This window comes from Narcine bancroftii, chromosome 11 (assembly GCF_036971445.1).
Source record: "Narcine bancroftii isolate sNarBan1 chromosome 11, sNarBan1.hap1, whole genome shotgun sequence".
In the NCBI taxonomy this organism is placed as follows: domain Eukaryota; kingdom Metazoa; phylum Chordata; class Chondrichthyes; order Torpediniformes; family Narcinidae; genus Narcine; species Narcine bancroftii.
This window is the reverse complement of record NC_091479.1, coordinates 75,650,352-75,676,630: the sequence shown is the minus strand read 5'-3', so window position 1 is coordinate 75,676,630 and position 26,279 is coordinate 75,650,352. Positions and strand designations below refer to the sequence as shown.

Genomic DNA, 26,279 nt, shown 5'->3' with positions numbered 1-26,279 from the left:
TCAATACTTTGATTTATGAAGGCCAATATTCCAAGAGCTCTCTTTACAACCCTATCCACCTCCTATGCCAGTTTCTGGGAATTATGTATCTGTATTCCAAGATCCTTCTGTTCTGCCACACTCCTCTGTGCCCTACCATTCTCTGTGTATGTCCTTTCTTGGTTTGTCTTTCCAAAATGCAACACCTTACACTTGTCTGCATTAAATTCCATCTGTCATTTTTCAGCCAGCAGATCCCTCTGCAAGCTTTGAAAACCTTCTTCATTGTCCACAATGCCTCCAATCTTAGGTGCCATCTACAAACTTGCTGATCCAATTTACAACATTATCATCCAGCTCATTGATGTAGATGACAAACAACAATGGTCCCTGCACCGATCCATGAAGCACACCACCAGTCACAGGCCTCCAGACTGAGAAGCAATCATCCACCACCACTCTCTGGCCTTTCCAGGCCAGCTTCATATTTTCTTCAAATAAATAAACTATTCTATTGCATTCTTTTCCCATTATTTATGAGTATTATATACACCACGTTTACCCCTCATCAATTTCTTTTGGGATTTCTCAAAAAACTCATTTAAGCTTATGAGGCCCAACCTATCCATCTCAAAGTCATGTTGACTATCCTTGAGAAGACTATGCCTCTCCAAATACTCATAAATCTTGTTCCTAGGGATCCTCTCCAATAGTTTGTCCACCACTGGCGTAATACCAGCTGGTCTATAATTCCGAGGATTCTCCCTATTACCTTTTTTAAATAAGGGGATGACATTTGCCATTCTCCATTCCTCCAGTACCTCCCCTGTGGCCAGAGAGGACGCAAAGATCATTGCCAGTGTCCCAGCAATCTCTTTCTTTCCTCTCTATAAAGTATGCAAGATCACAATTCATTGTACTATGGGAAGATTATGATACACAGTAATGATAGGACATATAGTCTTGTACTTCTGCATGTTAATGATATATGCAATGAGAAAATGAAAAGGAATCACTAATTGTAATTATTGTTTCAACACAACTGCTACAATATGTTTGGACATATTTTTGGATAAGTATTACAAATCAAGTATTCAACTGAATTACCAATTCAACATCCAACATAGCAAGAGTTCACCTACCAGTAATATCAACACAACAGTCCATTTTCTGCCCTATATCAGTAGCTTGTTTTCAGAAAGTAAACTGCAGCAAACTGTGTCTCTAACAGCTTGCCTAAACAGTCAAGAGTTTCCTGAATAATACTGGAAATAAAAATTTCAAAATATTCAAACGTCATCCTACTTCCCTTTATAATCCCCCATGCAGCTGGAACTGCAGTGCTTTTCCCAGGGTTGTTCCAGCTGTGTGGGGGATTAAGAGTAATGAAGACAGCCATTGCTCAGCGCACATGTTTGACCTCATGGCGATGGGTAGCGCCCGCCTACTGCACCACTCGCCACGCCTCCCTCAGCTCCATGCTCCATAAAAGCAACACTGGAGCAGCCTCTTAAGCCCTCTCCATAAAAGGTAAGTCCACCTTTTATTCCCCTCATTGAGCTGGCTCAAATGTGGCGTCGCTCCATAAAAGGCTATAGGCACACCTCACTTATAAAGTACATATTTTAAAATAAATATCAATTTTGCTCCTGCAATGCCACTGCAAAAACATCAAATTTTGTGACACATTCATGACAATAAATTCTGATTCTGAAGGTGTGGGTTGTGAATATGCCTTAAAATTAAACTGCATTGCACCACATTCTAGTATGCTGTCCAATCCACATGAAAAGTGGAATATAATTGAATATTGATTTGTGAATACATACCTTGTGACCCCTCTACTCCCCATTAAAATGGAACCAATTAGTTTATATTGCTTTTCAATCTTCTTCCCACAATTCATTACTTCATAGTCCTTTATAATTGGATATGCTGAGTAATTTGAGACTTTGAATCAGCTCACCACATTCATGTGACTTCAAGAAAAAGTTTTGTAAACACATTGCTTGCTAAGGCTTGTGCAGTTCTCAATCAAATCTGGAATTTACTGAGAACCAATCACATGAAAGGCTGTACAGGGGAGGGGATGTATACCAGCACAAAGCCATCTTGTTGCCTTGACATTGAGTGCGCACTTTGTACCCTTTGTTTTCCTTGTATTTATTATTGCTGAAATGTATTTGCTATCTCAATTCAGTGACCACTGCATATACTCAGCTTCTTTGGAATATCGTGAACTGATACAGTCATGCAGGGAAATCAAACCCTAGCTTTCAAAGAGTGTATATTTAAGTACTGCATTGATGCACTTTATAGATGAATTCAAGATATAATCCTGCTTCTACAGAGACAAGGCTTATGGTAAAAATGTATACAGATAAGAAGAAAGAAAGAAATAAGTCTGAAATTAATTCCCAACAAAGTGGTGACGCCCTGTCTTCCTTATGGTAGACAAAAGTTAAAGAATTTCATGTACATTACATTCTAAATGTAGTATTACATGACAACAATGGAACCTTTACCTTTTTAAACTTTTCTCATTCTTAAAGTTTCTCGCTTTCTTCCACTACCCTTAAATCAGAATTGATATAATTTGAAATAAAATCTCCAGAAAACACCAAGAATTCACATGGAGAGTTAATATTTCAATTAATATCTTGGCAGGCCTATTAATAGCATTGTATGAAAACAATTCTGTCTTTTTTTTTGTCTCCAGTGATTCTTGCCAGGTTACAAATAATTTTTATAGAGCCATATATTACATGTTCAATCCTTGCATTCACCGTTCCATTATCGTGATAAAGCCCAGATATAAAATATTCAAGAAAAAAAAAATCAGAATCTGTGATTTGAATAATTCTGGAATTGACTGAGTTGTATTGTCACACTATCTTTAACTTTTACATTTGGATTATTACATGCTTGAACTTAGAGGAAAATGCACAATTGCTTCACTCACTTGAATGAATAGATACGAGGACCAATTCTGAATAATTTTTGGAATCGTAACATATCATTGGGGGGGTGGGGGGAAGGTACAGGAGCCTGAGGGCGGGCACTCTGCGGCGCAGGAACGGCTTCTTCCCTGCTGCCATCAGATCCCAGAATGATCAATGAACTAAAGACACTGCCTTGCTTTGTCTTTTCATGCACTATTTTAAATTTATTTTTATATAGTGGTTTTTATGAATGTTTGCACGTTGATGCTGCCATAAAACTACTAATTTTGTGACTTATAAATTTTGATTTTTGAAAGGTGAATTTAGTGTAAATCCATTTGCCAGCCCTGGTTTAACTCACATGATCTAATGGTCAATATGAAGACTGAATTATTTTAACTTTATTCTGCAACTGAAACAAGGAGACATGAAAGAATGTTAATGTAGCGTTACAGGCATTAAATCAACTTGGTGCCAGCTGCTCATTTTGAATAATTTCTGCATCCAATTAGCCACAGCAGCATTGTTTGAAACCCGGATATATCATCGGAGGCAAATATCCCGAGTGGCAGCAGAGTTAAAGTTGGCCAGCTTTGGTTTAGTGGTAGTCTCCAACTAAAAAGTGAAGCGAATGTGATCAGTTGTTTCTTCTTTAAAGTCTCTAATATCTTCTCAACAATCTTCTTTCTTCTTTGGCTTGGCTTCGCGGACGAAGATTTATGGAGGGGGTAAAAAGTCCACGTCAGCTGCAGGCTCGTTTGTGGCTGACAAGTCCGATGCGGGACAGGCAGACACGGTTGCAGCGGCTGCAGGGGAAAATTGGTTGGTTGGGGTTGGGTGTTGGGTTTTTCCTCCTTTGCCTTTTGTCAGTGAGGTGGGCTCTGCGGTCTTCTTCAAAGGAGGTTGCTGCCCGCCAAACTGTGAGGCGCCAAGATGCACGGTTTGAGGCGATATCAGCCCACTGGCGGTGGTCAATGGGGCAGGCACCAAGAGATTTCTTTAGGCAGTCCTTGTACCTTTTCTTTGGTGCACCTCTGTCACGGTGGCCAGTGGAGAGCTCGCCATATAATACGATCTTGGGAAGGCGATGGTCCTCCATTCTGGAGACGTGACCCACCCAGCGCAGCTGGATCTTCAGCAGCGTGGACTCGATGCTGTCGACCTCTGCCATCTCGAGTACTTCGACGTTAGGGATGAAAGCGCTCCAATGGATGTTGAGGATGGAGCGGAGACAACGCTGGTGGAAGCGTTCTAGGAGCCGTAGGTGATGCCGGTAGAGGACCCATGATTCGGAGCCGAACAGGAGTGTGGGTATGACAACAGCTCTGTATACGCTCATCTTTGTGAGGTTTTTCAGTTGGTTGTTTTTCCAGACTCTTTTGTGTAGTCTTCCAAAGGCGCTATTTGCCTTGGCGAGTCTGTTGTCTATCTCATTGTCGATCCTTGCATCTGATGAAATGGTGCAGCCGAGATAGGTAAACTGGTTGACCGTTTTGAGTTTTGTGTGCCCAAGGGAGATGTGGGGGGGCTGGTAGTCATGGTGGGGAGCTGGCTGATGGAGGACCTCAGTTTTCTTCAGGCTGACTTCCAGGCCAAACATTTTGGCAGTTTCCGCAAAGCAGGACGTCAAGCGCTGAAGAGCTGGCTCTGAATGGGCAACTAAAGCGGCATCGTCTGCAAAGAGTAGTTCACGGACAAGTTTCTCTCGTGTCTTGGTGTGAGCTTGCAGGCGCCTCAGATTGAAGAGACTGCCATCCGTGCGGTACCGGATGTAAACAGCGTCTTCATTGTTGAGGTCTTTCATGGCTTGGTTCAGCATCATGCTGAAGAAGATTGAAAAGAGGGTTGGTGCGAGAACACAGCCTTGCTTCACGCCATTGTTAATGGAGAAGGGTTCAGAGAGCTCATTGCTGTATCTGACCCGACCTTGTTGGTTTTCGTGCAGTTGGATAATCATGTTGAGGAACTTTGGGGGACATCCGATGCGCTCTAGTATTTGCCAAAGCCCTTTCCTGCTCACGGTGTCGAAGGCTTTGGTGAGGTCAACAAAGGTGATGTAGAGTCCTTTGTTTTGTTATCTGCACTTTTCTTGGAGCTGTCTGAGGGCAAAGACCATGTCAGTAGTTCCTCTGTTTGCGCGAAAGCCGCACTGTGATTCTGGGAGAATATTCTCGGCGACACTAGGTATTATTCTATTTAGTAGAATCCTAGCAAAGATTTTGCCTGCAATGGAGAGCAGCGTGATTCCCCTGTAGTTTGAGCAGTCTGATTTCTCGCCTTTGTTTTTGTACAGGGTGATGATGGTGGCATCACGAAGGTCCTGAGGCAGTTTTCCTTGGTCCCAACAAAGCTTGAAAAACTCATGCAGTTTGACATGCAGAGTTTTGCCGCCAGCCTTCCAGACCTCTGGGGGGATTCCATCCATACCTGCTGCTTTGCCACTTTTCAGTTGTTGAATTGCCTTATATGTCTCATCCTGGGTGAGGACCTCATCCAGCTCTAGCCTTAGGGGCTGTTGAGGGAGCTGGAGCAGGGCGGAATCTTGGACTGAGCGGTTGGTACTGAAAAGAGATTGGAAGTGTTCTGACCATTGGTTGAGGATGGAGATCTTGTCGCTGAGGAGGACTTTGCCGTCTGAGCTGCGCAGCGGGCTTTGGACTTGGGGTGAGGGGCCGTACACACCCTTTAGAGCCTCGTAGAAACCCCTGAAGTCGCCAATGTCCGCGCTGAGCTGGGTTCGTTTGGCAAGGCTAGTCCACCACTCATTTTGGATATCCCGGAGTTTGCGCTATTGTCCTTCTCAACAATAGAGTTAAACTAATTAGCCCGGCCTTCCATCTTCTCATTTGGAACAAGGGAATCAATCAAATTAAAGTTCATTCCAAGAAAAAAAATCATATTGGCTGGCTGTGTCCAATCCTTCCTAAAGCAATGATCCCTTTCGTACTGCACTAATATGCAAGTGTCACCTTGAACAAGATCCATAAATTCCTATTCGCAGTTTCTGTCAATTAATTTTCATTCCATGTCAGTGGGTTATATCCAATCAGATATGCTTTAATCTTGCACACTAACCTCTTATGTGGAGCTTTAAAGGGTTTCTGAAAGTCCAAATTCCCATATCCATGAGTTCCCCCTCAGCTATTTTATGAATTATGTCCTAAAAACTCTAGGAAGTTGTGAAGCACAATTTCCTTTTCATAAACCTGATGGTAGGCTAACGGAGAGTAAAAAACACAATGGTGGAGAAACTCAGCATATTTTATATTGCAAAGATAAAGAAACATAACCCATGTTTTGGGCCTGAGTCAAGGTATGAGTAAAACATAGGTAAGTGCTTGAATAAAAATGGGAGGCAGGGGGAGGAGCAAGGCCCACAGGCAAGAGGTAATAGGTGGATAAAGGAGGGAGGGAACAAGAGTGGGGATAGCTCTCTGATTGGAGAGCAAGATGACCCTGCTCTCAGCACCCCCTCTCTCTCACTCACCGTCTTCTCCTCACGGCACCAGGTGATTAGGGGCAGCAACGTCGCCTCGCAATCTAAGTCTGGAAACACGCGCCCTGCCCTTCTCACTCCCTGTCCCGCCCAGTGACGGAAATCTGCGCATGAGTTCCAAATCAATTTTTATTTAAAAAACAGCATTGGGCGATCATCTGTCAATGCACGTTTCCTTGACATCACTACAAGAGAAGGAAAAGCAACCACGTTGACACAGGTAGACCCCGATTTATCTTTATTCAAAAAGGATTCTGATCATCGAAACTTTGAAATATCGTAAGTCAGAACATCGTAACTCGGGGCCTATCTGTACTTTGATCAGCAGATGACCAAGACTTGCAGAGATGTGGAAGCCAATGACAAGAGTCAAGGACAAAATGTTAATTATTTCATTGATCATAGTATTGATCACATGATGCAAATCACCTGATTTATCAGCTCCACAATTGCTTCCCTCAATTCTGTCAATATTAGGTTGGAACAGCGGTGAAAAGGGCAGCACAGTTCCTGCAACCAGAGTTCTGTGTGGAGTTTGTATCTTTTCCCCTTGAAAGCATGGTTGCTCTGGTTTCCTCTGTAAGTTGCCCCTTGTACATGGAGTCAAGGCAAGAAAATCAAAGGAGGGGTGGGGTAGAGGGGTGAATGTAGATAAATTACTGCAAAAAAAAAAGGAGAAATTGTTCTGTGAACTGGGATTAACACAATGAGCTGAAAGTTTTGATATAACTTTATAGGCCACTGGTGAAAAGGCTTCTTGCTATGCAGTCCATGCTTACAGCATGTCTGGGGATTATGAATCAAAGTCATTGTGAGATGAAAAACAAATGAAACAGGATGAAGAACATCAGGCATGAAGTTATTAGTTCTCAGCCTTGTAACTGTTCAGGCTGATTAACTGCCTCTGCCTTTGGCTGCGACATATCTGTTCTATTAAAGAGAGGGAAGGTTGCTAGATATGCAACATGTTCTGGTTGTGTGTGTCTGTGTGTTTTGCATCTGCACTTGTGCATGTGTGATTTTCAGGAGAGACTAACATGATGGAAAAACCAGGCAGCACCCAAATAAAATGGGGGTGGGGCAGACAGTGAAAAGGTCAGAACACAAGCAAATCATTCAGGTTTTCCCTGCATAGACAATGAAATCCAGAACCTGGCACCAGATCACAGGCATTTAAGTGAGTGGGAAGGATGAGAATCACTGCTCTAGACCCAATTGTTACTGAAATATTTTGCTTGAGAAAAATTGTCATTGGCCCATTTCCTTTGGAGTTATGAAACCGTGCACATAACGAGTCAATTAGGTACAATTAAAACAGTGGTTTTCAAATCTTTTTCTTTCCACCCATATACCACCTTAAGCAATCCCTTACTAATCACAGAGCACTTATGGCACAGGGATTACATAGTATGTGAGTGGAAAGAAAAAGGTTGAGAACCACTGTTGTAGACTTTAGGAATAAAAAACCAGAGATGTCCAATCCAATGATCATTGGGGGGTCTGAGGTGGAGAGGGTGAATAAGTTTAAATTCTTGGAATGAATAACATGAAGAGCCCATCATACCAATGTAATTGTGAAGAAAGCACATCAGTGCATCTATTATCAGGATTTTGTGGAGGTTTGGTAGGACAATGAAAACCTTGGCAAACATACAGATAAGTAGTAAAAAATGTGTTGACTGGCTGCATTATGGCCTGGTATGGGGGCAGCAATACCTCTGAGCTGATAGCCCTGCAAAAGGTAGTGGACACAGCCCACTCCCATAATTACAGGCAAAACACTCCCATAATCAAGAAAATATACAGGGAACACTGTGTGATAGTACAGATTTTATCACCAATGTGATAGAATATGTACATATGTACAGATGGTAGTGTAGGATGACTGTGATTGGCTGAGAGTGTAGCCAAACCTAGTGGCAGGTCTTAAAGGATTGCTCCAAGCCAGACCAGATCATTCCGGACTGATTGACTGACTTGTGATATGCTCCAGTCTTCTAGTTAATAAAAGCCTTGGTTTGGATCAACAAGTCTTTGGTTCTTTCAACGCGCATTACACACTGCCATCCAAGAGCAGCAGCAATCATCAAAGATCCATGCCACCCAACTCACATTCCACCTTAAGCAATCGCTATAGGTTGAGAACCACTGCTCTAGACCGAAATATTTCTGAAATAATTTGCTTGAGAAAAATTGTCACTTAAGTTTTGAATCCGTGCACATAACGCGTCAATTAGGTACGATTAAAACAGTGGTTCGCAACCTTGTTTTCCCACTCATGTACCACCTTAAGCAATCCCTTACTAATCACAGAGCACCTATGGCATGGGGATTACTTGTGGAATATGAGTTTAGGGGGGCAGTTTGAAAACTGTTGATTTAGATAATGGATAGATTTTCTGGCTAGATTTGCAGTTTGTAGAAGGAAGAGGAACAGATAGAGGAACAGGTGGTGTTGAGGAAGGACTTAAATACATTAGAAAGGACAGAGGAGTAGCTAATGAAATACAATGTGAGAATGTGTACAATCATGCATTTTGAGAGAAGAAACAAGTGGGCAAACTGTTTTTGAAATGGGGAGAAAAATGATAATACTGGGAGTTCTTGTGCAGGTAAACTTGCAGTTTGTAATGAGTCAGTGGTGAAGAAGGCTGGCATTCATTTCAAGAGGAATAGAATGCAAAAGCAGGGATGTGATGTTGAGGCTCTCTAAGTCCATGGTGGGATCTCACTTTGAGGACTGTGAGCAGTTTTGGGCTCCTCATTTGAGAAACGATGCGCTGATGTTGGAGAAGGTTCAGAGGAGTTTATTCTATGCATCAAATCACATGCAAATGAGTGTAAAAAAGTTTTAGTCTTTCCTCTGGATGACGTGATGTTCTTGCACTTGAAACATTCTGTACTAAGAACAATACACAACAAATGGTCTCATTGTTTGAACCCATGTGATAAAATGAGGATCTACAAAGTATTTTGTGCTCTGACAATTAGTTTTAATTATAACCTCGAAAAACAGTTCTAAGTAGCACAGAAAACAATATCATTTTCTTTCAAACACGTATATTTTTGTTAAGTTTGAGAGGTTCTTCTGGAGTGGCATGGACAAATCTCCTGGTGAATAATTTAAGTGCTTGAGTTTTGGAATTTACTTGAGGGGAAGGTTTGAAGAATGATCATTTGGACAAATTTGACCAGACTGCTTTTTCCAGTTGGAGTTCCATGATTTTGCCAGGAGCAAAGGGGAGTGTCATTTTTCATAAACAGGATCATAAGTTCAGTAACGTGTTTTTAACCAGATCTCTGTAAACAATGGAAATAAACATAAAAAATGAATTATTCTTTCAGAAACAAAGAGCAGAATGGTTTAAAGCGAGAGAAATTATGAGAGATGGGATTATGTCGGTCGAGTAAAGGTAAAATATTCTTTGGAGAAATGTGAAATAGTTAGGAATGTCAGTATTATAAAACTATACATAGCTCACCAAGAATATACAAGAGGAAAAGAAGAAACAAAATAAAACAAAAGGTCCAAAAAGAATAAAAATCACTATTAGGAAAAGGACATTAATTGGGGCCAAGGTCAAACTCAAGCATTCTGAATTAATGAGTAATTTTCTGACAAGGACACATTTATTTGGCCTAGTTCTAAGCCACATCAGTGCCCATTAATCACAGGAATATAATTAGTAACAACTGTAGCCCAGTGCATAGTACTATTCACCTTCTGAATGATGGGTCTGTGGCAGCAGAAAGTTAAATAAAGTTGAACAGAAATATTTTAACTTTGAAGCTAAACAGTCTTCATGGTCTTAGTTTGTTGTTCGGAATTAATTCTGTTCTTGTAGGCTCTGATCGCTTTTGCAATTTTTAATTCATTTTTTGTCCACTTCACTTTGTTTCAAATCAAACATAGAAACATAGAAGATAGGAGCAGGAGTAGGTCATTCGACCCTTCGAGCCTGCTCCGCCATTCAACGAGATCATGGCTGATCTTAAAGTTCAGTACCCCGTCCCCGCCTTCTCTCCGTAACCTTTAATACCCTTATACTGAAGAAATATATCTAATTCCCTCTTAAATATATTTAATGAACCTGCCTCTACTGCCCTCTGTGGCAATGAATTCCACAGATTCACCACCCTCTGGGTAAAGAAATTCCTCCTCATCTCGGTCCTAAATGGTTTGCCTATTATCCTCAAACCATGGCCCCGGGTTCTGGATTTTCCCATCCTTGGAAACATCCCTTCTGCATCCATTCTGTCCAGTCCTGCCAAAATTTTATATGTCTCTATGAGATCACCTCTCAATCTTCTAAACTCCAGCGAGTACAATCCCAATTTGCGCAATCTTTCCTCATAAGTCATTCCTGCCATTCCAGGTATCAGCCTGGTGAATCGCCTCTGCACTCCCTCCATTGCAAGAACATCCTTCCTTAGATAAGGTGACCAAAACTGCACACAATACTCCAGGTGTGGTCTCTCCAAGGCGCTGTACAGCTGCAGTAAGGTATCCTTATTCCTATACTCAAACCCTCTTGATATGAAGGCCAACATACCATTTGCCTTTTTAACCGCCTGCTGTACCTGCATGCTCGCCTTCAGAGACTGATGTACAAGTACCCCTAGGTCTCTCTGCACTTCCCCATCTCTTAATCTATTGCCATTCAAATAGTAATCTGCCCTCCGGTTTGTATTACCAAAGTGGATAACCTCACATTTATCCACATTGTCGTGCATTTGCCATGTATCTGCCCAGTCCCCCAATTTATCCAAATCACACTGGAGCTTCCTGACCCCCTCTTCCGTGCACACAACCCCTCCTAGCTTAGTGTCATCTGCAAATTTGGAGATATTACATCCAATCCCCTCATCCAGATCATTAATGTAAATTGTGAACAGCTGGGGTCCCAGTACAGATCCCTGTGGTACCTCACTGGTCACCGCCTGCCACTCAGAAAACGAGCCATTTATCCCAACTCTCTGTCTTCTACCTGCCAGCCAGTTCTCAATCCACATCAATACTTTGCCCCCAATCCCATGAGCCTTGATTTTGGAAGCCAGTCGTTTATGCGGGAACTTATCGAAGGCCTTTTGGAAGTCCAGGTACACCACATCCACTGGCTCTCCCCCATCTATTTTACCTGTCACCATCTCAAAGAATTCCAATAGATTCAAGGTCAAAATCAAGAAGTGAGGTTGGGAGAATAAGAGCTAACGTGATAATATTAATTGCTCCTTTGCTAAGTCAATGCAAAATAAAAGAGGAAGCAGACATTTCATAACAGAAATAGCCAAACAGAACAGTTTCATCTCAAGTTAATTTATCATCCAACTGTACAAGTACAACCCGACAAAACAGCAGTTCACACTGCAAAATACTGCATACATACAGACCAGTACATATATGCATACATTAAAAATATTATTAATAAATAATTAATCAATCAATCATCAATTAATTAACAATAACAATTATTTTTCGTAACTACAATCCAACTATCCTGCGTCTCCTGTGTGCCTGTTCACTTCTTTAGAGAAGGACCAAAGCTTGGATCTCCTGCCTCTCCCACATTGCCTCATGTAATTCCTGACCATAGCCAACTGTGCTCAGGCCGGAGTGCCATGCTTGTGGTCAGGCATCTAATTAAATTCCACTGATGCCCACCCACGATGCATGATAATTGCCCAGGACCAAAAACAAGATGATGTTTTTACGTTATCTTCGGTTTGACAACAAAACATGGCAATGGTTGATCATTTCTGCCTTAATTTGTGGTTTGTTTTCATTGTTTTAATCCATATTTTCAGCACCTGTCGTCTCTAAAAAAAATACATCGACGGCAATGTCGTTGTTAAACTACCCGCGTAATTCTAAAACGAAAGTCCATTTATTTATTTATATTGCTTTCTAACAAATATTAATCATCTGTCTCCTTTCCTAAGATATAAATATCCCCTCCAAGTTTTAGCCAATTATTATAAATGCTTGTCTGGTCATAATCATGTGTTAAAGTGAAACAGTAAGATTTGGAAACACTGCAATCGTTGCAGAATGAGAATCCACAGATACATAAAAAGATTAAGAGGAATAAAATGATATGAACAATGTAATGATGTGTCTTGGAATTCGCAGCTTGAAATGGACGGGACACGTAAAAGGGATCAACTGGCGACCAGTACCTAGAAAGTTAACCGGGAAGTATTAATTGTATGAAATTAATGTTATTCTCATTTTAACCTAGTTTTAAACAAAGCTCCTCTTGATCTTCCATATATGATTATTTGTAAAAACTATAATAGAGCTGAGAGTTAAAAGAATTTTGCGTAAAGCACACTTGTGCTGTTGCTCCTCTTTACAGTCGTCAGCATTTTCGGTTTTACCTGAAGAGATGCTGAGGAACTTGTTAAAATTTTTTAGTGAGATTGCAAACAGATGAACCAAGCCACACTGGTTCAGTAATTATGTTGGCAGACACCATGCAATATGAGCAATTGTTTAATGAGATAGGTAGTCTGCAGGAGGAATGGATGTGAATGATCTGTGTGGGAGATAATGGTACAAAATGTACTGGCCTGGGCAATGTCAGAGATAACCTTCAATGGCTATGACATAGCCAGTCCCAAGTGGTCTCTGTGAAAGTCCATACATCAAGTGCTCTTTGTTTGAAGATTAAGGGATACACCCCAGAAACATCGACCGTAAGCAACTGAACAATCAGTCGTGCTCCAGCCATACACCTGGCTCAGTTACCATGCGTGATCCATTGGCACAACCGGCCCCATTCTCCGCTGCTTGCCATCCACAACGCCCCTGGGTCCATTCTGTGCTGTACTCCATCTGGAAACTTTGCCCCATTTCTAATGCTACATCCATGCAAATGGCTTCATTTCTAGCTGTGGCCCACGTGAATTCCTCAGTGTTTCTGGGTTTCTGAACTTGCTTCTGCCAGCATTCCAGTCCTACACCCTGTTACATACCTGCCATCCCATTTCTTGCCATGGGGCTACCATATTCCCTCCTCAAGGGCAGAGAGCCAAGGCAAAAGCAGGCATCATGAACAGTTAGCAGTGCCATTTTGGTGGGGACCAAGAAACCAGTGCTTGTATGTGAATTTGGAAATATTATATTGAATATTATATTGGATCTCTTTCAATGACTGTAATAGCAGTGAATAAAATTGAAACTTGCCATCTTGATTTGGTTTGCGCACTCAAAATCGTTTTAGCAAAAACAAAACTCCATGACAGAAATGATCTTAATTTATTATATTAAAAAAAAATTTCTGGCATGAAGGATTTCTCATTCAATGCTTTTCCAAAGTACCTTTACAGCAATGAACAATTCACACAAGATCCCTACCTTATACTATCCCTTATACCAGGGGTGGCCAAACCATTACTTGCGAGCCACATGCGCTCTTTGATGTATAATGTGTGGCTTGCAGAAATAGGTCCGCTGAGACAGGAATTGTACAAGCCAGTGCTCACAATGGTAGCTTTTGTGGGCGTGGCTTGCGATCACGTGATTGCCATGGCTCTCAAGCACCTGAAATTTGTTATATGTGGCTCTTACGTTAATCAAGTTTGGCCACCCCTGTCTATACCATCTCTTTTCACTGTTCATCTTCAACACTCATTTAAAAATTGTGTACATTTTGAGATCAAAAGTAACATAGAAAGTGGTTCCAATCCAAAGATGGTCATGCAACGGCAATGGTAGCAGAATTAATCAGTGTCTTCAACAAGAAAATGGAAATACACTTTAAAAAAAGAATAAGCCAAAAGGCTGTGAGGAATTAGCAAGAGAGTTTAGAACAGGCACACAAAAATAATCATTCCAAGGACTTCTTCAGTTTCTCTCCACTTCTGCTGCAAAGAACTGAAAGTAGTTAGATATTTTAGCCATTTGGTTTATATTTGACGTTAAGTTAACTGAAAGTTGAAAGACTATAAATATAGATATTCAAATACATTGGCGGATTGGTAAACATCTTAAAAGGTTTGGTGACTGATCAAGCATATCGTCAATAGACTTTAGTTCAGGTTTATTTGTCATCCGATTGTACCAGTGCAAACTGACGAAACTGTTCTCCAGTCCACGGTGCAGAACGTAAGTACAGACATAACATACATGCAGATAAATGATACGCAAACACAGTACATATAGTAAAATAAATATTATCAATAAATAGTAGTCACAGAGTTGTTTTAGCAGTCTCACTGATTCTGGGAAGAAGCTGTTCCTCAGTCTGGTGGTTCTGGTTCTCTATCTTTTACCCAATGGGAGTAGCTGGAAGATGCTGAGTGCAGGGTGGTAGGGGTCCTCCCTAATTTTGTAAGCCCCCTTTAAGCAAAGATCCAGGTAAATCACAACGACGTTGAGGGAGAGGGGAGGTGAGATCCTCTCTGCCACTTTAATGGTCCTGCGGATCGACCTCTGATCAATGCTCTACAGCAACTGTACCACATCGTCTTGGAGCCAGCCAGGACGCTTAGGATTGTATTTGTTGTATGTGTCAAAGAGGTTCGGGAAGAAAAATTCTTACAGAAATCTTTGCAAGGAAAATTGTCTGCAATTTGATAAGCATGTGAAATATGGCCACTTGCTTTAATAGTAATTATTACAGTATGGATTGGGGCATCAATGCTGATGGGCTGTCAAGTTGACCAAACCAAGTTTTATGCATCGGAAGTAGCAGAATTTGAGGATAGAGAAGGATACAAGTCAAAACATGATGAGTGATTTCGAGAGAAAAACAGTTGAGGATAAATTAGAGTTAGAGAAATAAACTGTAAATAGTTATTCAGAAAGAAATACATCATGATGGGAAATATTTAAAATGGTGGCTGAGAACACAAGAGAAATGAATCATAACAAGTAGGCCAGTAATAACAAGCTATTGAACAAAATCCAACACATTATCCACCGGGATTTCCGGCACTTGCTACAGGACCCCACCACCAGACACATTTTTCCTCCTCCTCCCCTTGAACCCGGTCTCGATCGCTGGCACTGTAAAGATGTGGCGTTAACCTCTGCACTATGCCAATCGCCCCACAGTATTATTTCCTGTTTTAAGCTTTGATAATGTTTACATAAGGGTTTCCCTTAGGGGGAATTTTCTGTTTTCCAGCATTTTCTGTGGTCCAGCAATGGTCAAATCCCAATGTCATTGGATTAAAGAGGTACAACCTGTATCTGTTGGAAGTTAGAAGAGTTGGGGGAGCAAGGGTCATGGGGCAGAGGACTTTTTTGTGATGTGGAATTTGGAACTAATGGCAATTATTTAATTGTAAAGGGTTGCACATATGACAGAGTTGAGGGTTTTTTTCTTTCAGACAGTTGCTAATTATAAAATATTTTTAAACAAGAGATGCTCTATATATTACTTGGTAATCAAAGAGGTGACAAGTTACTGCAGGTAAAAGCTAGATCCAGCTTGTGGAGCCAAATGGCATGCTCCTGTTTGTATGTTCCTCAGACTAGTTTCTCACTCATTTTTACACTTCAAATCCAATTCTATTTAATATTTTTAGAGGATTACATGCATCTTTCCAAAGTTTAATTTAGATTATCTATACTGTATTCTTCTTCACAGAAATGGTGAAAATCCATTATAGCATCATCTTTATACATAATATATATTCTAATTTAACCCTTTCCAGAAGGGTTCATGAATCCATTTTGAAGTGTATACAGTTTCAAAATTGCATTAATTTCAGGTCCATTTAGGATACCTCAGTGCAATGTGAGTGCATACCATATAAAAGCACACACTAATCAATTTGATTTTCTGATGCTGAGTCTTAAGCTGCCTTTGTGTGTATCCTATTTTGTGTTCAGAATGCTTCCAGGTATATCCAACAGCTGACTTGTAAATGCTTTGGTCATCACGGAGTCATGGTTAAATGATGGATGTCATTGGGAGCTGAATGTCCAGGATACACAATGTATTAAAAGGATAGGCAGGTAAACAGAGGGGCTGGCATGGCTCTGTTAGTAAGGAATAACATGAAATCATTAGAAAGAGGTGACATAGGATCAGAAGAATATAAATTCATTATGGGTTGAGTTAAGAAATGGCAGGGTTAAAAGGACACTGTCGTCAGTTATATACAGACCTCCAAATGGTAGCCAGGATGTGGACAACAAATTACAACAGCAAACAGAAAAGGCGTGTCAGAAGAGCAATGTTATGGTAGTCTTGGGGGGCTTTAACATGCGAGTAGATTGGGAAAACCAAGTTGGGACTGGATATCAAGAGAGAGAATTTGTAGAATGCCTACAAGATGGCTTTTTAGAGCAGCTTGTTGGTGAGCCCACGAGAAGATCGGCTGTACTGGATTGGGTGTTGTGTCATGCACCAGAGGTGATTTGAGAGCTTAGACTAAAGCGAAGATAAGGGGACAGTGATCACAATATGAATGAATTCAAGTTAAGATTTAACAAGCAACTAAAGTTAGATGTGTCAGGATTTCAGTGGAATTAAAGGAAATTACAGTGGCACGAGAGAGGAACTGGCCAACCTAATTGGAAGGGGGAACAAATGGGGAAGATGACAGAGCAGCAATAGATGGAACTTATGCAAGAAATGAAGGTGAAGGATAAATACATACCGAATAAAGAGGTAATATTCAAATGGAAAAATGTCACAACTGTGGCTGACAAGGGAAGACAAAGCCAACATAAAAGCAAAAGAGTACAAAGAAGCAAAAATTAATGGGAAGATAGAGGATTGGGAAGTATTTAAAAACTTATAGAAGGTAACCAAAAAACTCGTAAGGAGGGAAAAGATCAAGTAGGCTAGCAGATAATATCAAAGAGCTTCAAGTATGTAGAGTAAAAGAGAGGTGAGAATAGAAATAGGATCATTAGAAAATGATGCTGAAGAAATAATAATGGGAGACAAGGAGAGGGCAGAGGAACTAAATGATTATTTTGCATCAGTCTTCGCTGTGAAGACATTAGCAGCATGCTAGATGTCAAAGGGTATAAGGGAAGGGAAGTGAGTACAGTTACAATTTCCAGGGAGAAGGTGCTCAGATAGCTGAATGGTCTAAGGGCAGATAGGTCTCCCAGACTAGATGGATTGCGCCCTTGGGTTCTGAAAGAAGTAGCAGCAGAGCTTGTGGAGTCATTGGTAATGATCTTTCAGGAATCAGAAGATTCTGGTATGATTCCAGAGGACTTGAAAAATCGCAAATGTCACCCCATTATTCAAGGGAGGGAGGCAGCAGAAAGGAAATTATAGACCAGTTAGGCTGAAGTCAGTGGTTAGGAAGATGTTGGAGTTGATTGTCAAGGTTACAGAGTCCGTGGAGGCCCATAACAAGATGGACCAAAGCCAGCATTGTTTCTTTAAAGAAAAATCTTGCTTGACAAACCTATTGGAATTCTTTGAAAAAAAATGACAAGCAGGCTAGATAAAGGAGATGCAGTGAATGTTGTACATTTGGATTTTCAGAAGGACTTTGGTAAGATGCTACACGAGGCTTTTTAACAAGTTAAGATTCCATGGTATAACAGGAAACACTGGCATGGGTAGAGCATTGGGTGATTGGCAGGAAGAAGAGTCAGAATACAGGGATCATATTCTGATTGGTTGCCAGTTGCTACTGTTTCACAGGGGTCAGTGTTGGGGGTCATTTCTCTTTACGTTGTATGTTAATGATTTGGATTACGGAATGAATGGCTTTTGTGGTCAGGTTTTGGAGGTGATACGAAGGTAGGTGGAGGAGCAGGTAGTGTCGAGGAAACAGGGAGGCTGAAGAAAGACTTCATTTCAGAAAATGGGCTGAGAAGTGACATATTAAGTACAATGTCAGAAAGTCATGCACTTTGGTGTAGAAGAATAAACAGGCAATATTTTCTAGAAGGGGATAAAATTGAAAATACCCAGGTGCAAATGGGCCTGAGAGTTCTCTTGCAAATAACCCAAAGGTGTTATATTTAGACTGTGGACAATAAGGCAAGTGCGACACTGGCATATATTTCAAGAGGAATAGAATATAAGAGCAGGGTGTGATATTGAGGCTTTATAAAGGTATTAGTGAGCAGTTGTGGGATCCTCATTAAAGAAAGGATGTTCAGAAGAGGTTCACAAGGATGCTCCCAGGAATGAAAGGGTGATCATAGCTCTTGGCCAGTACTCAAGTCCAGGACAAGAGGGCACAAATCCAGGATTGAATTAAGAGCAGAGCCGTGGAGGATTTTCTTCAGCCAGAGGGTGGTAAATCTGTGACATTTGTTGCCACAGGTCATTGTGGAGGCCAAGATAGTATTTAAGGAAGAGATTGATAGGTTCTTGATTAGCCAGGGCATCATGGGTTATGGGGAGAAGGTCAGGCAGTGGGGCTGAGTGGGAAAATGGATCAGCTCATGATTAAATGGCAGGGAAAACTTGATGGGCTGAATAGCATATTTCTACTCCTTTATCTTATGGTCTTCGAACTAAAACTTCTAACCTTGATTGTTATCATGTAAAGACATTAAAAACTGATGAGTGTAATTGAATTGCATATTTTGTATTACTGTGAAATATATATTGCATAATTATTAGTAGAAAACTCCATATCCCTTTGCTTTAGCATTCAGAGGCATTCCAAATTTGCATTGAAAATGTCATGGTTAGATTGAACTTTAAATAAATGGGGAAGAGAGTGAGGGAGGGAGGAAGGGAGGGAGGGAGGGAGGGAGGGAAGAGAGGGAGGGGAGGGAGGGGGGAAAAAGGGGAAGAAAACGACACTATATATTTAAGAAGAAAATGTCTGTATGTATCTTGGTCAATATGGTTTATAGTGTGAAAAATAAAAAATTTTTTAAAAAAAGAAAATGTCATGGTAATGAGAATCAAACCACCTTCACATCTGCAGCAGTATTAATTTATACACTCTCTTTAACATAGCAAAACATCTCTGTGTTTCATGTGACAGGATTGAACATAATTACATAAGGCTTCTTCAGGTGGATTCTCCACTAAGAATGCGCCTGAAGAAGAGAAAACAGCCCTTTCATTTGCCGTTCAGGTGGTAGTGCTAAAAGTGCAGCGCTGGCCACCTGAAGGGACAGCTACATCGGGTTGCGCATCTGAGCGCACTCCGGCTCCTGTCCCTTGAGCTGTCAAGTTAGGATGGCTGGCTGTCAGCTGGGACAGCCAGGGCAGGCTGTCAGCTGGGACAGCCAGGGCAGGCTGTCAGCTGGGACAGCCAGGGCAGGCTGTCAGCTGGGACAGCCAGGGCAGGCTGTCAGCTGGGACAGCCAGGGCAGGCTGTCAGCTGGGACAGCCAGGGCAGGCTGTCAGCTGGGACAGCCAGGGCAGGCTGTCAGCTGGGACAGCCAGGGCAGGCTGTCAGCTGGGACAGCCAGGGCAGGCTGTCAGCTGGGACAGCCAGGGCAGGCTGTCAGCTGGGACAGCCAGGGCAGGCTGTCAGCTGGGACAGCCAGGGCAGGCTGTCAGCTGGGACAGCCAGGGCAGGCTGTCAGCTGGGACAGCCAGGGCAGGCTGTCAGCTGGGACAGCCAGGGCAGGCTGTCAGCTGGGACAGCCAGGGCAGGCTGTCAGCTGGGACAGCCAGGGCAGGCTGTCAGCTGGGACAGCCAGGGCAGGCTGTCAGCTGGGACAGCCAGGGCAGGCTGTCAGCTGGGACAGCCAGGGCAGGCTGTCAGCTGGGACAGCCAGGGCAGGCTGTCAGCTGGGACAGCCAGGGCAGGCTGTCAGCTGGGACAGCCAGGGCAGGCTGTCAGCTGGGACAGCCAGGGCAGGCTGTCAGCTGGGACAGCCAGGGCAGGCTATCTTTCTTCTTTGGCTTGGCTTCGCGGACGAAGATTTATGGAGGGGGTAAATGTCCACGTCAGCTGCAGGCTCGTTTGTGGCTGACAAGTCTGATGCGGGACAGTCAGACACGGTTGCAGCGTTTGCAGGGGAAAATTGGTTGGTTGGGGTTGGGTGTTGGGTTTTTCCTCCTTTGCCTTTTGTCAGTGAGGTGGGCTCTGCGGTCCTCTTCAAAGGAGGTTGCTGCCCGCCAAACTGTGAGGCGCCAAAATGCACGGTTTGAGGCGATATCAACCCACTGGCGGTGGTCAATGTGGCAGGCACCAAGAGATTTCTTTAGGCAGTCCTCGTACCTTTTCTTTGGTGCACCTCTGTCACGGTGGGCAGTGGAGAGATCGCCATATAACACAATCTTGGGAAGGCGATGGTCCACCATTCTGGAGACGTGACCCACCCAGCGCAGCTGGATCTTCAGCAGTGTGGACTCGATGCTGTCGACCTCTGCCATCTCGAGTACTTCGACGTTAGGGATGAAAGCGCTCCAATGAATGTTGAGGATGGAGCGGAGACAACGCGGGTGGAAGCGTTCTAGGAGCCGTAGGTGATGCCGGTAGAGGACCCATGATACGGAGCCGAACAGGAGTGTGGGTATGACAACGGCTCTGTATACGCTTATCTTTGTGAGGTTTTTCAGTTGGTTGTTTTTCCAGACTCTTTTGTGTAGTCTTCCAAAGGCGCTATTTGCCTTGGCGAATCTGTTGTCTATCTTGTTATCGATCCTTGCATCCGATGAAATGGTGCAGCCGAGATAGGTAAACTGGTTGACCGTTTTGAGTTTTGTGTGCCCGATGGAGATGTGGGGGGGCTGGTAGTCATGGTGGGGAGCTGGCTGATGGAGGAGCTCAGTTTTCTTCAGGCTGACTTCCAGGCCAAACATTTTGGCAGTTTCCGCAAGGCAGGACGTCGAGCGCTGAAGAGCTGGCTCTGAATGGGCAACTAAAGCGGCATCGTCTGCAAAGAGTAGTTCACGGACAAGTTTCTCTTGTGTCTTGGTGTGAGCTTGCAGGCGCCTCAGATTGAAGAGACTGCCATCCGTGCGGTACCGGATGTAAACAGCGTCTTCATTGTTGAGGTCTTTCATGGCTTGGTTCAGCATCATGCTGAAGAAGATTGAAAAGAGAGTTGGTGCGAGAACACAGCCTTGCTTCACGCCATTGTTAATGGAGAAGGGTTCAGAGAGCTCATTGTTGTATCTGACCCGACCTTGTTGGTTTTCGTACAGTTGGATAATCATGTTGAGGAACTTTGGGGGGCATCCGATGCGCTCTAGTATTTGCCAAAGCCCTTTCCTGCTCACGGTGTCGAAGGCTTTGGTGAGGTCAACAAAGGTGATGTAGAGTCCTTTGTTTTGTTCTCTGCACTTTTCTTGGAGCTGTCTGAGGGCAAAGACCATGTCAGTAGTTCCTCTGTTTGCGCGAAAGCCGCACTGTGATTCTGGGAGAATATTCTCGGCGACACTAGGTATTATTCTATTTAGTAGAATCCTAGCGAAGATTTTGCCTGCAATGGAGAGCAGCGTGATTCCCCTGTAGTTTGAGCAGTCTGATTTCTCGCCTTTGTTTTTGTGCAGGGTGATGATGGTGGCATCACGAAGGTCCTGAGGCAGTTTTCCTTGGTCCCAACAAAGCTTGAAAAACTCATGCAGTTTGACATGCAGAGTTTTGCCGCCAGCCTTCCAGACCTCTGGGGGGATTCCATCCATACCTGCTGCTTTGCCACTTTTCAGTTGTTCGATTGCCTTATATGTCTCATCCTGGATGAGGACCTCATCCAGCTCTAGCCTTAGGGGCTGTTGAGGGAGCTGGAGCAGGGCGGAATCTTGGACTGAGCGGTTGGCACTGAAAAGAGATTGGAAGTGCTCTGACCATCGGTTGAGGATGGAGATCTTGTCGCTGAGGTGGACTTTGAGCTGCGCAGCGGGCTTTGGACTTGGGGTGAGGGGCCGTACACAGCCTTTAGAGCCTCGTAGAAACCCCTGAAGTCGCCAATGTCCGCGCTGAGCTGGGTTCGCTTGGCGAGGCTAGTCCACCACTCATTTTGGATCTCCCGGAGTTTGCGCTGAAGATGGCTGCATGCGCGACGGAAGGCTTGTTTCTTCTCTGGACAGGACGGCTTTGTAAGGTGAGCCTGTGCAATGTCCCCACACTGATCGCTCTGCCCCCCTGGTAGGGGAGAGGGGGGCTGGGGTGGCCGGCGAGGGAGTACAGCGCTCGAGTTGGGTACCAGGATTGTTTCAGCCAGCCCCCTTCTCTCCCGCCAGCCACTCCAGCCTACTTCTCCCCCACTGACCGCCCCAGCCCCCTTCTCCCTTGCCGGCCGCTCTAGCCCCGCAGTCCCCGCGCTGACAGTCCAGCCAGCTGCCCCTGCCGTGACGTCCTGCGCCGGGGTGGGGGGGGGGGAAGGGGCAGCTGGGAGAGGAGCTGTCAGGCGCTCACCAGCTGTCATCCTGAATGAAGCCGCTTTTAGGTGACTGCATTCAGATGGCTGGGGAGGCCACTGTGCAGTGGCGATTATCCCTCTTGAAGGAGGGTTACAAAGTTCGCCTTGCAAGTGCCTCCAGCACATTCACGTGGCCTCCCAACAGCCGCATATTGCCAAAATATGCGGCTTTACAAACGGGACAATTGGCCACCTGAAAGTGTCTATAGTCAGCCACATTATGACAGAACTTATTATCAAATTGATGAATAAAGGCTGGAGGCAAAGAGGTTTAGTGAGGGAATTCACAGCTAAAGACATGTCCAATAATAATAGAATATCCAAATTTAGGATGTTCAACAGCCTAGAAATGATGTGGACACCTCAGCCAGTTTCATAGGCTGGAATCGGTTCAAGGTAAAGGTAGGGTTATTTGAGAGACAAAAATAAAAGATAGAAATTGTACAATTGAGGCATTGGTTAATGAGAAACTACATACTGTACATCCATAATCCTAGGCTTGATGGGTGAAACAGACTGTGCATGATTTGGCTGAGCTTATGTTTGCATTTGATTGAAAGATGAAAGGGCAGGCAATTAGGTGCTGAAATAATCATGTCTTGTAGTAGCGAGGAACTCGTGGAGGATTCGGTGGGAAATTGCCTAATAATAGGATGGAACTGGGTAAAATTACAAAAGTGAAAATACAGGTAAAACAGACACACTTTACATCAGCCAAGTCCTTTCAACCCAGAAGCAAGGTTGCCCTAACTTCCATCATCTCACTGCTGTATCCAGATGGTGCATCCAAATCAGTACACTCAAAGGCAAAGCTCCAAACCATAATCAAACTGTTCATTGAAGAGTAAAGGAGAATGAATTCTGACATCATCAAAACTTAAATCTTCCACAAATTTGCCCCAATGCATGAACTCTGATCTCCAACATAGCAAGACCAAGAAAAACCTGAACTGTTTCCCAGACATTGAGACCATGAAATCCATGAGCCAGTCCAGCTCCTGCGCGTGAGGAAAAATGTATTTAAGGACAAACCTGGCACAACTCTCTTCAGCAACCAGGTCGCCTCAACGCCTGCTCTTCCATGCCCTGCATGGGGGACGGCACCCCCAAGGCATTGGGACAGTCGCCACTTTTACAAAATTCTCCAAATGCATCAAGTGAATCAACATCAGCATCTTGTGTGAGGCATGGCCTCCAAAGTTAGCTCAGTCAGTCGACTCCAAAGCAAGGTCAAACTGTTAACAAACGTTACTCCAGTCTCTCAAAACAGAGAGACCTCTGTTCCAAGCTCAGTCTTCGACAGAGGAAACCATTCAAGGACGTTCCCTTCAAAAGATGCATCTCATTAGAGTTAAAGTCTATAATTTCCTCGTTAACCATTACAAATGTTTTTAAAAGACCTCAGAGAAACTTTAATTTGAAAATAAAACATTGTATGCATTCTGAAATACCTTATAACGCACAGAGTGGGACCACCAGGAAGAACGACGGGGTTTGAAGCAGCAGCTCGGACGCAGATAATGCGCGGGCAGATGCGGCTGGGAGAGGACAGGTTCGGTCACCTGAACGCTGCAGGGGAGCCGCGTCGGAGAGGACGCCGGCTCCCGTGGACTGTGGCCGCCGTCCCGCTGCTGCTCTCAGGTGCAGTCTCCGAGCCGGACAGGAGGAGAGTGAGGAGGGCTCCTCAAAAGCCGCATTGGGGTAGGATAGGCGGCTTCACAGTCGGGGGATTCTGACCACCTGAAATGTCCGAGGGCAAGGGGTTCTTTGGTGACACGCGCCATGTTTCAACCCAGGGGGAACATCTCCAGCCATGGGGGCGACCAATTCACTCACAACCGGAATTCTTCGTCTCTGCAGCAGAATGTAATGTCCATCTTTACCTGCTTCATCCGCCTTCTGTTTGGGAAGCGACAGAGTTATTATGTTCTTCTTCCTTATCGCCGTCCTCCTGAAATCTTTCTGCATCTTGGTGCCGGGGGGGGGGGGGGGGGGGGGGCCGTAAAATCCAACCCAATAAAGCCCAACTTTGCAAATAGTTCACATCGCGCCAGCGCCCACTCGCTGCCTGCCGGCGGGTGGAACACCGGCGCCCGTCAATCACCGAAGTTAACCCCGCCCCGTCACTTCGCACAGGTGGGAACCGGGCTCCCGGGTGCGGATCACCCCGCCCCCCTTCATCCAGTGGAGCCAGATCCCAGTCACCTGCGTAGGCCGCCCCGAGTCGTTGTGCACAGATACGATTAACGGGAGTCGGGGGGGGGGGGGGCGGATATTCGGCAGCCCTTAAAGGGAAACGATCACTTGCAGTGAATAAGAAATCTTTCTTGCGATTGCATTCACGTTCGTTTTACACCCTTGTGGCCAGGTGTTTGGTTTCAAGGAGGCGGTGAAAAAAAAATGGAAAATTGTCATCTGGAGTGAAGTAGTTTTTTTTCCTTCATTCTGAATCGAGCACGTTCATGAAGCTGCTCATCAACTTTCTCTTTTGGCCAGAGCCACTTGGCATTGCTCTTGCAGTCTCAGCTCCAACAAGGACCATATTCCAGATTGGTACTTTACCCACCTCCAAATTACTCCATCTGGTGCACCCTCTGTGGCCTGCTCTACATCGGTGAGACTGGAGATCGCTTCGCCCAGGACCTCCTCTCCATCTGCAACCAAAGCGACCACTTCAATTCCGAGTCATGCTCTCAAGCTCACACGTCTGTCCACGGCCTTTCACACTACCCCATCCTGACCAACCGTAGGTTGAAGGAACACCTCACTTTTCACCTGGCCACCCTCCAACTCCAAGGCATGAACATTGAGTTCACTGCATTTCACTAATCAGCTTGCCTTTTCCCCCTTCCCCTTTAACTGGTTATTCCAGTTCTTTTCTCTCTCCACCTAGCCTAGACTCCACCCCCCCCCCACCTTCCATCTCCCACCCTCACCACCCCCTTCCCCCTTTTGTTCAGACATCTCTCATGTTCCCCCACACCTTGATGAAGGGCTCAAGCCCGAATTGCGGGTGATGTATCTTCACCTTTGCTACATAAAGGCACTGTTTGACCTGCTGAGTTTCTCCAGCATTTGTGTGGTTTTTTTTCACTTAACAACAAAATCCTGTGTTTCACCAATAAAAACACTACAATCGCAGAGTCTGCAGACATTCGTGTTTCACTTCACCCACTAACTCAACCTTTTATTCCCTCTGCCATCTCTGCATAATGGTTGCAGTGGACCATTTACAATAAAAATTGCTAGTTAGTTATGTAGATTACTCTGTCCAAATGAGTCCGTAATTCCAATTATAGTCAGCTGGTGCATGAATTAGAAATCCATCTCCACTTCTTTCACTGCAACTAGGAGTTAATAATTGTGAGAGGACGTTCACTGGGAATGTGGGATGTAATAAACATTGGGTTTGCCAATAATGCCCAGGCTTCCAAAAATCTATTTTTTAAAAAAACAAGACTATTTCTTTTAAAAAAGATAAAGTCCAGATTTACTGAATTATGCATATTTATATTCTCTTGAGGCCACAATGGGATTTAAATTTTACCTTGGTCTTGAATTCTGGATGGTAGCCTAGTAACCTTACTTTGCTAGA

At 43.8% G+C, this 26,279-nt stretch overlaps 1 protein-coding gene across 4 annotated transcripts in view; it reads right to left on the bottom strand.

Annotated features, from left to right (window-relative positions):
* The window catches only part of LOC138745930 (FYVE, RhoGEF and PH domain-containing protein 4-like), a 192,320-nt gene extending 167,652 nt beyond the window's left edge, over positions 1 to 24,668 (bottom strand). For 2 of the 4 annotated variants that reach the window (XM_069903471.1, XM_069903475.1), the window contains exon 1: positions 24,568 to 24,668. In XM_069903471.1, the coding sequence (XP_069759572.1) occupies positions 24,568 to 24,652 (85 nt within the window). In that variant the 5' untranslated portion in view covers positions 24,653 to 24,668. Of the gene's footprint in view, positions 1 to 1,121; positions 1,210 to 24,135; positions 24,516 to 24,567 lie in introns of those variants that run through there. The other 2 variants (XM_069903474.1, XM_069903472.1) reach the window with 2 other exon arrangements.
* Positions 24,669 to 26,279: the final 1,611 nt, after the last annotated feature.